Source organism: Orcinus orca, chromosome 4 (assembly GCF_937001465.1).
Source record: "Orcinus orca chromosome 4, mOrcOrc1.1, whole genome shotgun sequence".
NCBI classification, from domain to species: domain Eukaryota; kingdom Metazoa; phylum Chordata; class Mammalia; order Artiodactyla; family Delphinidae; genus Orcinus; species Orcinus orca.
In genome coordinates, this window is record NC_064562.1 from 9,856,130 (window position 1) to 9,870,996 (window position 14,867).

Sequence of the window (14,867 nt, forward strand, 5' to 3'; positions counted from 1 at the left end):
TAGCTAGCTAGTGGGAAGCAGCTGCATAGCACAGGGAGATCAGCTCGGTGCTTTGTGACCAGCTAGAGGGGTAGGATAGGGAGGGTGGGAGGGAGACGCAAGAGGGAGGGGATATGGGGATATAGGTATATGTATAGCTGATTCACTTTGTTATACAGCAGAAACTAACACAACATTGTAAAGCAATTATACTCCAATAAAGATGTTTGAAAAAAACAGTAATGAAGGAAAATAAAAAGATATCTTTTAAGGTGCCAGTGTTCTCTGACTCAGGTTCCCTTTCTCCTCCTGAGAATGTTCTGTGGTAATAAGTAGTCATTAAGCTACATTTGTTCCTAAAGCTTCTCTCAGTCATTTGGGGTCTAGAAAGATAAGTGGTCTACAAAATTGAAATGTTTCTTTCTTCCCCCCTTAAATATAGATTTGTCGAGAAAGCTATGGCGTGATTGAACAGAAGAAGCTGATACCTGGGGGAGACAGAGTGGCTGTGTGCAAGGAGAACAGGTTAGTCCTGACCCTGGACCGTGCACACGTTACTTCATTTCTCTGCACTTTTCCTTTTAAGACCAAGACTGAAGTTAAATTTTCATCCCTTCTTCAGAGGGAGTAAGGGTGCTAAGGCAACTTTAGGGGTTTAATAGTAGAGGAAGCAGCAGACCTGGGTTCAGGAGATAACTGTTGTAGTTCTACATCTCTGTCTTACTGGCTTTGACCCTGAGCAAATCACGTAAACTCTCTGATCTCAGTTTCTCATCTGTCAAATGGGGGTTATAATGACTGTCTTGCCTCCTTCATGGAATGGTTGTGAGACTAAAGTGAGATAATTTATAGGAGAACATTTTGGAATGAATGAACTCCCAGCATTTAGCACAAAGTTTCCAGTATCCAGCAGAGTGAGTGGCATAAAAATGCTCCCAAAACTGTGTTGAATGAGCGAATGCCGTACAGACGCTTACGATTATTGTGGTTCTGTTGCTGAAGAATTTGTAATACAGGTTTTAAATTAAATTCTTTCTGCCTCATGAAAATTAATCCAAGTATATCTGATTTTTCAGGATGGTTTTCTCTGTGTTATCCCTTTGGAGGAGGAAAAAATTCAATTTTGTTTGCTTTTGAATTAAATTATGAGTGAGGTTGTTGGCCATCTGCATATTAATCAATTCAGTTTACAAGCACTGAGTGTCTGCTGTACGCCAGGCGTGTTGCTGAGTATAGGAATTAAGTAACTTTTATCCTCAAGACTAGCTGGGAAGGGGCAGTGTAATGAATGATTGCAGTAGATTATGGTGAATGTGATAGGAAAGTGATAGGCCAAGCGCCAAGGAACTAGGAGGAGAGGCTGACCAGACACTGAAGAGGGAAAACATTTCAGACACAGGGAATAATATGAGTCAGACTCTCCAATTTAACACATGCCAGAGAATGAGGCGTATTTGTGGGGCAGGGCTTAGGGTGCGGATGGAGGGTGGGCGCAGTGGTATTGGGGTGGAGCTTGTCAAGACCTGGAATGGGTTTGCAGTGGGACATGGTTGATCTCTTTTTGAGTGATGACTGGTGGCCATATGGAAGTCAGCCACGTGTGGAGAGGCCCATTACGAGGCTGTTGAGGTAGCTCAAGGGCAGGGTGGTAAGGGCCAAAGTGAAGCTAGCAGGGATACGGAGCTGGCTACGTGTTTATGTAATCAGCGGGAGCTAGTGTCGCATTATATACAGATGGTACTAGAGAGTCATGTATTATTTTTTTTAATCAATTTATTTATTTGTTTATGGCTGCGTTGGGTCTTTGTTGCGCATGGGCTTTCTCTAGTTGCGACGAGCGGGGGCTACTCTTTGTCACAGAGCGCGGGCTTCTCACTGCAGTGGCTTCTTGTTGCGGAGCATGGGCTCTAGGCACGCGGGCTCAGTAGTTGTGGCTTGTGGGCTCAGTAGTTGTGGCTCGTGGGCTCTAGAGCGCAGGCTCAGTAGTTGTGGCGCACGTGCTTAGTCGCTCCACGGCATGTGGGATCTTCCCGGACCAGGGCTCGAACACCCTTGTCCCCTGCATTGGCAGGCAGATTCTTAACCACTGCGCCACCAGGGGAAGTCCCGAGAGGCACGTATTGATATCAACTCTGAGGCTTCTCATTTGGAGAGCTGACCAACAGGAAACAAAATCTGTAGCACAGGGTGGAGGGGAAAGAGTTCTATTTTGTATGTGTTGATTTTGACATGTCTGTGTGATACCTAGGTGATTTTGTTTAGAGCTGAAAATTTATGTCTATCATCAAGAGAGGTCTTTTTTTAAAATCAATTCATAGTTGTTTTTTTTAAGTAGGATGTTTTTCTTTTTTGCATTTAAAATTTTAATACAGTCTTTAAAGGTTACTTTCCATTTACAATTATTACAAAATATTGGCTGTATTCCCATATTGTACAGTACACCCTTGAACCTCTCTTACACCAGGTAGTTTGTACCTCCCACTTCCCACCCTCTCTGTTGCCCCTCCCCCCGACAAGTAACCATAGTTTGTTCTCTATGTCTGTGAGTCCGCTTCTTTTTTGTTATATTCACTAGTTTGTTGTATTAGAAGAGAAGTCTTATATCAGTAGTTTATTTGTTTACTTATGCCAGTCTTAATGACCAGTGAACTTGAGGTTGCCTACACAAGGAAAAAAGTGGTGAAATAAATAAAAACGAGGACAGGGAAAATGTATGTTCTTAGGTGAGTTGTGTGTATTCGAATAGAAAGTAGACTCTTGAGATGAGGATTTAGGGACCATTAGCACATTAGCTAGAGACACAACTTCTTGTTTTAAAGAAGCAGTAGGGGTGAGGAAAGACGAGGGAGTGGCAGTCTCCACTTGGGAGGGTTGTGAGCGAGGGAAGCCTTCTGGAGGCAAGGGTTCGTTGAAGCTGTGGAAGAAGTTACAGATGAAGAGAAGTTGTGTGCTGTTTCAAGCATGTTGGGAAATTAAAGCTAAGTCACTCTGGGTGCTAGTTGGCTTCTTACTGTAAATAGTTGCAAAGATGCGAACAGAGATCCTATGAAATTCACTCTGTCCAAGTGATGTATATTGGCTTCCTCCCATAAGTTTTCCCTTTGGAAAACAGGAATGATAGAAAAACTGACAGGCCTCTTCTTCCATCCTTTTATGCTTTTAAAGATAGCTAGAAGCCCAAGTGGTCTAATGTAACATTCAGTAATCTTTTTTGTCATGTAAACCTTCCAGACTCTCCAGGAAGCCTCAGCTTTGGGGCAAGTGTGAGCTCTAATACCAGAATTAAGTAAAATAATCCAGAAGTTGCTAAGTACCCAACAGAATGGCTTCAGATGATGAAATTATCTTGACTCTGGGAATCTAATATAGAGGCTAGTCTTGTCTCAAGTAGGTGTTTCAATCGAACCTCTAACTTAATAAGAATCTTTTGGAGCTGAAAACACTGTCCTTTCTTTATCTACATAATGTTGGTATTTTTGTTAACAGCAAATGATTTGTTTAATAAGAACAGTCTCATTATTCCGTAGAGTCTGATAATGTTTTTATTTTATTTAGTTTTCATTTTTTAATATTTATTTATTTATTTGGCTGCGATGGGTCCTCGTTGCGGCACGTGGGATCTTCGCGGCAGCATGTGGGATCTTTAGTTGCGGCATGTGAACTCTTAGTTGCCGCATGTGGGATCTAGTTCCCTGACCAGGGATCGAACCCGGGCTCCCTGCCTTGGGAGCGCGGAGTCTCAGCCACTGCGCCACCAGGGAAGTCCTTGATACTGTTTTTAGCATTGGGGAATTTATGGCAGATCATAAAGTGGCTTTGTGGGTCCAGGTGATTTCTCTTCCCTCCTGGTTTTGATGATTGCTTTATTACATATGTATGTATGTGTGTACATAGATACATCTACAGCCTTTAGTCTTTCAAAGGACGTCTGAGCTTTTGCAGCAGATTTCAGACACGACAGTGTGTGCATCATTTGTTAGGAGCTAACGGTGGGCTGGGCAAGCAGCCTGAGGAGGGGCATATTCAGAATTTCTTCACATTCTGGTGAGTCATCCTAATGCGCTGTGTGTTAGATACACCGGGTGGGGCCAAGAGCGATGTCGTGTGGGCATAGGTGATTTGTGATGTAGTCTTCAGAAGAGGCAGTTGTTGGGACTTTTCTTTTTCATATCTTTATAAAATTATTGCTCTTGGAGTACTTTTTGTCTCTGCCTTTTTTGCTCTCTCTCTTTCCGGGTCTGAGTTTTTCTCTTTCTGTCTCTCTGCTTCTCTCTCTCTCTCACTGTCTCTCCTTATTCAGTAGGTGTTTCTTTGAATCAGCGACTGAATTCACGTAATAGTTGAGAGATAGTTTGTGCAGGAACACTGAAGGAGACCACAGTTTGTTTAGGGTGATAAGCTGTTCTCATATGTAACCGTAAATGAAGTATGAAGACAAAATTGATTAATTGGATCGGAAGGGGATCAGAGAAATCCACGTGGACAGATGCATCTGGGAGGATGGATATGGGATTAGAGCTGTTGGGAGGACTCCTAAGATTTGGATACTAGAAAGTAGAGATGAGGATATAATAAAAAGGGAAAGGTGCTCTGTAAAGTTTGTGAGCAAAGGAGTTGCATGATAGATGTGGGTCCGTGGCACACTTTCTTTCTTCGTCTTCTTTTTTTCCTTCTCCATTATTTATATTTGTTGCTGACTCTTGGGCTGCACCCCACAGTCCTACAAGCTCTGTACTTGCCCAGCCTTAAGACCGAAGAAAGAGCCTGGAGTCAGCAACAGAGACATCAGTGGTTTACTGGATGGGAGATCTTACATGTCTGAAGCAAGGTTTTGGAGCGACACACCACTGTGTGCATCCGAGGTCAGGCAGGATGTGGTGGCAGTCTTTGTTACCGGGGGGATGGAGGAGGTTACCAGTTATAGGGGGAATGAACGTCAGGTTGGCTCTCAGTTATCAGGGAAACCAGTAGACGGGCATGCCCCTCAACACTCCTTTGATAAGCTATCTATCTTCGCGGAGATGTTCTCATCTCAAATTAGAACGGTCATTTAGTTAGGGCCTGGGGCAAGTATGTAGGAAGGTCAGTCATGTGAGTAGGTCTAGGTGAAGCAGGCACAGGTAGAGCAGGGGATGTACAGCGAGCAAGAGAACAGCCATCTTGAATGTCCTGACCATACACTGACACATATGCACTCCTGGACATTGCTGATCCCATGCGGGGTCCTCAGAATCAGTGTGGAGAGCGTGCTTTTGTTTACAGCCATGTGGGTTCCTTTTCTCTGTCTATGCAGTTATTTGTCCCTAATTGACCTCAGGGCTGCTTCTACAAGACATTTTTCATAAGGATGGTCTGATGACATACAGGTTCCTTAAAAGAAAGACAGTACATAATTTCAAGGGAGTAATAAGGGAACTTACATTATTCTTTTACTTGTATTACAAAACTCCATTGTTATGTTACCATGACTTTCTAAAAAATAGCTTCTCTCTTTCTAAAAAAAGTTTTCAAATCTTTGTGCAATAAAATGTGCTGTCGTTTTAAATATTGCCAGGCAGAGGGGGGTTCTTATTTTTATTGCCAGTACGCGATGCTTGAAATTTAAACATGGAATGGCTTCTGTGTTCGGTGCAAGTTTGGGTTTCGGCTTTTCTGTGTTGCTAGCACTCATCGAACACACGGTGGGGAGCTCACCCACTGCTTTAGGCACTGTTGTCCATGACTCTGTACTCGGTGACAGGAGCAGACCCCCTTGTTGACACAGTTACCTGTTGGGAAGGCTTCTGAGAACCTAGTGTGGTTACTGCCTCATTACATAGTATTGCTGTCAGAGTTAGGGACAGCCAGAAGAAGACAAGCAGATGTTTTTTCCTTTATCTTTAATGTTGCAAAAAGCAGAAATCTTAACATTAAAGCATGTTGAGATCCCGGTAAGAAAGCTTGTATACGACGCTAAAAGATTAATCATTGCAGCTGTTATTTCCTTTTGACTCTTATATGCCATAACCTCATCACCGGGGGTCCTTTTTGGGTATTTCATAGATTAGTCTAAGAAAATTAAATGAAAGAACCAAAAGAATAACACCTGCTGGATTTTTAACTTGAGCGTTGTGTATACAGATGCTGCTGGCATTGAAGCTGTTTCTGTTAACAGTAAGATATTTGCTGTCACCACTGCCCTGGAGGGAAATGTCAGAAGGGTACCAATTCTGTATCCATAATTTATTACATTCCATTTGGACTTAAAATTGCTTTCTTTCCTTGGACAAGAGCTGCAGACAGACAATTGAATTATAAGCATCCAGGTAAAGGAACATCCATGGGTGATTGCTGGTGGCCACATCTTAGCTACATCTTGGAACAACTGGCAGTCACATCTGAATAATACTGCATTACATGACTATTTGTGGTTAAGTAGTTCTCACACTCTGTGGCATGGTGTTACTACCATTAATTTAAAAACCCTACATATCATTCTAGATTTCCCCCAGTTTAACTCAATTTAATCAAATCAAATGCAATCAATATCTTCCCTCATTTCTTCCATATGGGGTGGGGAGAGGGAATAGTGAAAAGGAAATGCCAGGCTTAAGGTAAGTGCTCCAAAGGGCACCTAGATTCCATAGAGAGAACCTGAGAATAAAACCCACACATGACAAATCTTTCTAGCGCCTTAAGATCTACTGAAGTTAGGACTAATGAAAGACTTCACTTGATCTCTTTTTTTTATCGTCTTTATTGGAGTATAATTGCTTTACAGTGGTGTGTTAGTTTCTGCTTTATAGCAAAGTGAATCAGCTATACATATACATATATCCCCATATCTCCTCCCTCTTGCGTCTTCCTCCCACCTTGATCTCTTGAGATAGTCTATGAGAGGTGTAATCGTTAAGATCTGCGTGGTACTCGCACTGGGCTGTTATAGGAATAGCAGATAATTAAAATGCCAGTAACGTTTCTCGAGTGCTTCCCTTGTGTCAGGCATTATTCTGAGTCCTTCCCATGCAGTCCTCCCCACTTTACAGCTGAAGAAACTGAGGCAGAGAGAGACAAAAGTCACTTGTTCAAGGTTACACAGCCAGAAGTCCAGTGTTCAAACACCAGAGCCAGGATTCAGAGCCGTTCTGTTTGACTGCCACTGCCACTTAGAGGGCCAAGACCAGGGCTCCAGAGTCCCCAGGTCCCCTCATCCCTAGAAGATAAATGACTTCGAAGAGTTTGCCGTTTTCGTTTCAGGCAGACTATGCAATTTTTTAGAAACAAAGTTGGCATAGTTAAAGACATACAATGTACGTATAAAAGTGTATGTCTGAATTTTTAAACTTAGGTTGAGACAGTGCTTATATATATAATGTTATTGTAAAGCCCTCATGAACACCCTTAATAATGACTGCACAGCCTGCTGTGTAAATGTGTATTTTCTATTCTTTCCCTTTTGGGTATCTGGCTTGTTTCTGTGTTCTTTTTTTTTTTCTTTCCTTTTTTTTCTTTCTCTTCCCCCTCCATTTTTTTTTTTAACATCTTTATTGGGGTACAATTGCTTTACAATGGTGTGTTAGTTCCCCTCCATTTTTAATAACACTGTATCAGTCATCTTATGTATAAAGCTTTGTTTGTTTTTAAAATTACTTTTTAATGGTAAGGTCCCAAGGGTGAAATTGGATTAGTGTATATCATTTTGAATTTGTTGATATTTTTACTAAATTGATTTTGCTAATGAATTATACCAGCTTATACATTACCGTCAATGTATGAGAAGTACCCATTTCATCGAATCCTTACAAATACTGAGTGTTCTTTTTTTTTTTAATCTAATCTAATAAGAAACTTGACCTCGCTTGTAAAATTTGTATTTCTTCCATGCATAGGCTACTTGACATATTCTGCCCAGCATTGATCCTTTTTACTGATGTTTACCTCTAAAATATTTTTGTTTAAAAAAAGTGAATGAGATAGAAGTCGTCATTGCCCAGCATTATTAATGTATTAACTGCCACTGAATTGTTCATTTAAAATGGCTATGTTTTGTGAATTCCACCCCAATTAAAAAAACGGGTTTGTGTCTACGTGTGTGCACATGCAAATGCGTCTGTGTACACTGAATTGTAAACTCTCGGAGAGCTGCTGTGATGTGCTCGGGCAGGGAGCGTGGGCGTGCTGCAGTCTTCTGCATAATGCTCTTAGAGACTGAGCTGAATGTGTAATGCACAGTTGCCTTTCTTTCTGCCAGTTACTTTGTGCGTTGCTTACTAATTTGGGCCTATAATGGATGAAAAAAGGTTTATGAGTAAGAGCGTTTGACCTGCCTTCAAGGGAGGGTATCCTGCTACATGTTAACACACAAGATTTATGTCTGCCTGAGGAACTGTCAAATAAGCAGTGCAGGAAACAGAGGGGAAAGATCAACCCAGTTAGGAAAATGGTGGAAATTGTTTGACATTGTGAAGGGCACATTATGTGCCTTATCCTGGGAAAAGTAACCAACAGTGGTATGACTGGTAGCTAGAAAACCCCACAGCTAAAGTCTTATCGTAAGTGAAAGAAAGATTGCTGGCCAGAGCACACAGCTCGGCCTGCATATCCTCCAGACCTTGCTGGAGGCCTGGTCCACTTAGTATTGCCCTTTCAGGACGTGTCTTGCTGCCCCAAACAGGATTGCAGTATTTCCTTTTTTTAAAGTCGTCTGCTGATGTCCTTTACGTTTTTCTCTATTAAGATGAAATGATTTTCATATCATTTGTATCAACTCTGTGTTATATTAAGACTTTTAACCCTTTGCCATTTGTATTTATTGCAGATTTTATTCCCAGTTTGCTGTTTACTTTTAAAAATGTGGAGTCTGTTTAAATCTCTAAAACTTCTTAATTTTTGTGTTGTCGTGCCTGTCGATTATTTCTTTTGGTCTTAAATCATTCTAAATGTAACCTTTCCCTGTCTAGTAGTTGATACTTAATAATATATTTTCTTCAATTAAAAAAATTTTTTTGTGTCTGGTCTAAGGTAAAAATCTTAATTGTTTTCCTATTCTTACAGATGAAGATTAGGGTAATTATATGGTTCCAGATCCAGTTTGGGTTTTGATTTGAAGTGTAATAAATTAAAAGTTAATTTGGGAAGAATTGACACGTTTGTGATATTCAATCTCACCTTCCAAAGGCCTCTTTTACATTTCTTTGGGATACTGTTTTTTTTCCATTGGTTATATACATTTTTATTAGAGGTTTTTATAAATATTTTGGTTTCTTATTTCTACTGTGAAAGAGCGCCCTTTGCATATATTTTTATCATTAGTAGTGCCTAGAAATAGTTATTGGTTTTTATATATTTATATGTCTGTTCTATTCCTCAAATTTGTGAATGTGACAGCTTTCAGTTGATTCTCTTGGGTTTTCTATGTATAGTAATCACATGCCTGAAAAAAAAATTTTTTTCCCCCCACTAACTACACACCTTATTTGTTTCATTCAGTTTTGCTTTTTTGTGGGACCTAGAAAAATATTAAATGACAGTCTCTTACTCCTAGGGATAAGAAATGAATATTGAATTTTTTTAGATTTTTTCCCTTCTATTTCAGATAATCATGGTTAAGATAATCATTGACTTACGTAATACATTATTTTGATTTTCTCTTTTTGTTGTCCTGGCCCTAAGGAAGATTAATAATACATTAAGGTTTCACTCAACTATTGCCATTAGCAACAGGTCAGAGCTTCCTTCCGTTCCCTAAGGTAAAGCAGTCTAATTTTGCTTCTAGTTTTAACCCTTAAGGGAAATGGAAGAAAACACGTCTGTGTTTAAAATTTTGGGGGGGGGGTCCTCAGTTTTATACTTCATTTAGAATGCCCAAATATAAAGCTGAAATAGACTTTTTAATATATGCATAATGTCACATTAAAGTCTTTTGTCCTTTCTGGGAAGAAATCAAAACCTGATTTTTATACTGAGGAAAACAAAACAAGACAGTTTATTGAACTACCTGTGTTTATGAATTAAAGCCCACTTTAACAGTAATATCATGAACTTAGGAATATAATATGTATTTTTTCTTCTTTCGTAATTTAGGAGGATTGAATTTCAAATCATCATCTTTATCTTTCATATAATAATAACCATAATAATAATAGCTAAAATATCTTGAACCCTTAGGGTCAGACACTGGTCTGTGGGATTTATGTAAATTAACTAGTTTGTTCTTCATAATAACCTGTGAGGAAGGGACTTACTATCCCCTTTTATAGATGAGGAGCAACTGAACACAGATTAACGTAATTGCCCAAGATTCATTGCTAATAGGAGGCAGAGCTGGGATTTGATTCCAGGCAGTCAGGGTATGAGTCCTTCTGTTTTTTGAAAATACTGTTTTATTAACACCACAGTGGTAAACAACGTTATGCTTAAATTTCTTTACAGATCACACAATTCAAAACCCACAAAGAAGCTAAGAGTCTTTACATTAAATGTGTCCTCCTAAAAATCCTTTACTGTATGACAGTCTGTTCTCAAGCAGAAAAATTTGATTATGCACCATTTTATATTTAATATGTCACATTTACATAGCAAAATAAGGAAGGCACAGCTAACACAAGCAAACTTAAACCCTTTCTACTTCTGAGCTGGGGATGGGGACACACAGTTGGATTGGTTCTTCAAGTATATTTTTTCCACACATCAGCTTCCGTGAAGAGTTCTGATAATTTTCACAGCTACATTCTAAAAGCTACAAGACAAAAAGACATCACAAGGATCCAACATAACATTGGATACACATGCTTTACAGAATTTACTAGGTTCTACATCTTTTCAAGTAAATTAATTCTAAAATGCTAGATAAAGGGATCAATACTTAAACATTGTTTTAACACCTTTGTAAATAGACACTACCAGGAAAACACATAAACACGAGACTGTAAATAATGAACACATATGTTGACAATAGTGTACAGGTTATACACCCTCCTTCTCAGAACCAAATATTCAGTACAGTCTTTAGAATTTGAAGTGGCAGTTTTCTGGGCCTCATTAACAGTACTGTCATGATCTCCGGCACGGGCTTCCTCCATCCCATCACGCTTCTCTGAAGTGTAAAGCTGATGTCTGGGTTATGAAAGCAAAGTCTTAAAGATGAGATTTTTCTTGGGTTCTGATGCTTCTGAGCTGGAAAAATGCAAGACTAAAGAAATTGAAGAATTAGGCATTGAGAACATGTTCGGTCTCGGCTTGGGTGTTCTGTGCGTAGTGTGATGACAGTGTGATCAAAGGGTTTCAAAGTGACGTTCTTTACTTCACATCTACTTGACACCCTTAGGAAGTCTCAACTCCAGCCCTCGCAGAAGAGATCATGAAAAAGCCATTTTAAATTTAACTCGTTTACAACACCTTTTGGTATATTGGTGTTCAGATTGGAAACGGGCTGGCCAGGACCTGATTGCGTCGATTTAATATGATTCTAGGAATGTCAGAATTGATTCACATTGTACTTTGGTCCAAAACCTGAGCCTTTTCAAGTCCACCGATGTGTAAAAGAAAAAAAAAATCGGGGTTTTGAATCTGCGTCGTCATTCTCCTCTGCAATCTCTGCCCCCGCTTATTTCTGGGCGTCGTCAGACACTGCAGAGTGGGGACCCTCATCTCTGGCGGCAGCAGCCGCCGCCTCCGCCGCAGGCTCTCCCTCCTCCTCCTCGTACTCTTCATCCTCCAACTCCTCGTCGTCACCCTCTAAGGTCCACGCACACCCCTCCATCTCACCTGTGAGCTCCTGGATCTTAGCGAGTAAGGGCTTATAGATGTCGTTATACTTCTTCTCCAGAGCCTGGAATTCCTTATCAAATTTGGCTTCTATCTTATCGCACCGCTTCTGCAGCTTTTTGAGGGCCAGGACTCGGCATTTCACCGAGTTAGGCAGGCTCTCGATAAAGTCATTTCTAGGCTTCGGTGCATTCTCTGCAGGCGTCTGGGGCTCCTCAGCCGTCTGACCGACCGCGCCGTCGGAGTCGCCGGACGCGCTGTCAGAATCTCCCCCCTGCGCACCGCCTTCCGCCATTACCTCCTCCTCCGCCGCCGCCGCTGCTGCCGCCGCCGCCTGGCTCGGCTCCGCGGGGCCCTGGTTCTCCGAGTCGGCCATGTTCGCGGAGCAGCGCAGAGGTCTCGCTGGCTCCCGCGGAGAGCTGCCCGCGAGCTGCGCCCCGGCGATCCTGCGGCAAGCGGCAAGCGGCACTGACGTCGGCCGCGGCGGGGACGTTGGCGCGGCCCCGCCCTTTGCCCCCGCGGGCGCTTGACTGGCTCCCCAGAATCAGCTGATGGTCGGGCCCTCGACCCGCACCAGCCAGCCGACCGCCGATGCTGCGCTGCCGTCCCCCCGCACTGCGGACGACGTCCGGACCCGTTTCTTAGCGACCCTGCCCGTCCGCCTGCGCACGCCTCCCCCCACAGTAGAGCGGGGCTGCGGCTGGCCGCGGGGATCCGCCGTGGGGAAGCGCTCAGCCTTGTCCGTCGTGCTCCTCTAGCCTGTCCAGGGCTTCATCTCCATCCGCCAGTGCGCCTGGCTTGGCGTTTGTCTGCATCTCCCTTTAGCTGGCGTTGGGCTGCCGTTGGCAGGCCGTCTCTGGCTTACTCTTGGGGAGCCGTCTTTAAGCACCTGAGATTTCACTGGCTTCTTTTCCGGGAAGTGGAGGCGCGGGGAGAGTGGGCTCCGTCCCACCCACTTGACGACCTGGGTGCGTGTGATGATGGGGGCGGGAATAGTGCAGTTTACATGCCCCCCATCACCCCTGCCCCCCCACCCCAACAGCCCCTTTTGGCCCTTTCCCAGCCTAGCAGCATATATACTGGTGGCAGGGTCTTCTCTCAGCTAGACGGACCCTGGAAGCAGCTTTGGAGCCGTTTGGATAGGGAATCTCGGCACTACGTTATCCTGGAATGTTCTCGAAGGGTCCTCGGAATGAAGCGGCAGGAGGGCCACAGAAAGCAAGACCGTGTAAGCCCGGAGGCCCAGGCCGAGGGCCCCCTGCCTTCCTGGGCCTGAAGCATGTGTTTAGGACTGCCGTTCCTTGGGGACGCGCTGGCACACACACGCACGCACAGGCGTTGTCCCCGAGGCACGTTCAGCACCTGTGCTATGGCTCTTACTGGTGATTCTTGTATGAGAACATGAAGAAAAGCTATTAAATACCGAACTCTTGTTCTCTAGTAGCCACGTGAGTAGAGACTTTAGTTCCTCATTTATTAAATCAGAACGATAGCTTCTTGAATAAGGATAAGGGCACATAGTTTTAGGTATGGAACGCACACGATCTTTACCGGGGTTCTTCAGGAATGCTTTCAAATTCGGCATGACTGATACAAATGCTTTTCCTTCATCAGTTATACTGGGACTTGCTGAAGCTTTTCCATAAAACCTGTGACTGTAAGGAAATTACTTCCCTAGGTACATTTGGTGCCGTCTTTTGGTTCTTGCGGATATGAGTTAATAATATGTAAAGCACTTAGTGCTGACACTTGGTGGGCACTTGGTAAGTGTTTTGTCGGCAAAATAATTAAATTGCATTTATTAATCCACAAAGATAACCTGCGATAATAATTCTCTTACAAAAGGACATCTTTGTGCCCATCCCCAAAGAAAGTTACTATTTATAAAAGGCCCAATATATTCCCATTAGCAAACATGCTAGTTTTTTTTTGGTACTTGTGATTCGTATTACTTACTTTCTTAATTCCGTTCCAGATAATTTATTGTCTGCTTCCCCGTTAGCATTTGTAATGACTGAGGGTTTTTTTGTTAAATTTCAGTCTTAACTCTGACTGAATTTGCTGTAATGATATATCTATATTTAGTTGGCTGATCGTATACATATTCCATATACCATGTATGAAATATGTATAGGATCAGCCAGCTAAAGCGACCTTGAGGTTAGGAATGCCTTTTCTCATTTTTAAAAGTAAGGAACTTAGAAGCAGAAAAAGAAAGTGAAATAAATATTCTCTTACAATTATGTATCACCTGCTTGGCAGAATCGGGCAGAAACCGGGCCTTCAAACTCCTGTAGTACAGAAGCTATGGCATACTTTAAAAAGACAAAACAAAACAAGACCCAAACTTTATTCAAATCTACTTAACTAACTTAACTTGCTTGAGACAGCCAGGGTGTGCCCATCTTTTAGGATTTTTATGTTCCCATCTTTAAAAAAAATTTTAAACTTCGCCTTAAGCTGTGGGGTTCTTGGACTCCTTCATCAATAGAAGCTGATAAGAGGCCACGTAAGAAATTCAAGCAAGGCTTTACTGGGACTCGTGCTACAGCACAAGGGAGCTAAAGCACGTTAACAGTTTCCCTTTTCATTCCCTAAGCGGGGAGGTGAGCGGGTTCCTTATCTGGGGCGAGGGTAGGAATGGGTCCAGGGGTCAGGCCAGAGGGGTAGCTTCGCTGGTCTGCCCAGCCCCTTGGTGGGTCTGTGTGCAGGGAGCGTGCGCAGTACCCTGCTTTTTGTTCCTGGTACCCTGCTTTTGCTCCTGGTTCCTCAGAAGTGACGTTGGGTTTTTGGTCTTTTTGTACCTTGTTCCCTGTTCGTAATTTGCCCCAACTGGGCACCCATGTGGTTATTTTTAGTCCCTTCTGCTTTCTTTGTATTTTGCTGCTGGAGGAGATGTTTGTCCAGGTGCCAGCACTGCAGCAAAGGGTCCCAGCCAGTCTCAAGGCTACTCTTTTTTTTTTTTAAAGTCTGTATTGAGATATAATTTGTTTACCATAAAGTTTACCCTTTTTAGGATACTTTGACAGACATACAGAGTCACGTAAACACTACAGTAATGGAACTGCAGAGCAGTAACCTCATCCCCCCAGATACGCTCGTGGTCTTTCCCTTCCTGCCCGACCTGGCAGCCATTGATCTGT

At 42.6% G+C, this 14,867-nt stretch overlaps 2 protein-coding genes across 13 annotated transcripts in view; one reads left to right on the forward strand and one right to left on the reverse strand.

The window, feature by feature from the left end:
* HERC3 (HECT and RLD domain containing E3 ubiquitin protein ligase 3) overlaps nucleotides 1-14,867 on the forward strand; it is a 140,221-nt gene that overhangs the window by 93,739 nt on the left and 31,615 nt on the right. For all 12 annotated transcript variants that reach the window (XR_004475272.2, XM_033400341.2, XM_033400345.2 and 9 more), the window contains one exon: nucleotides 422-504. Coding sequence is in view for 11 of the 12 variants with exons in the window: in XM_033400341.2 (XP_033256232.1) it covers nucleotides 422-504 (83 nt within the window). In the remaining variant the exon portion in view is untranslated. The remainder of the gene's footprint in view (nucleotides 1-421; nucleotides 505-14,867) is intronic.
* NAP1L5 (nucleosome assembly protein 1 like 5) lies at nucleotides 10,830-12,692 on the reverse strand. Its single transcript, XM_004276966.4, has one exon. The coding sequence runs from the start codon at nucleotides 12,098-12,100 to the stop codon at nucleotides 11,564-11,566; it is 537 nt and encodes a 178-aa protein (XP_004277014.1). The 5' UTR covers nucleotides 12,101-12,692; the 3' UTR covers nucleotides 10,830-11,563.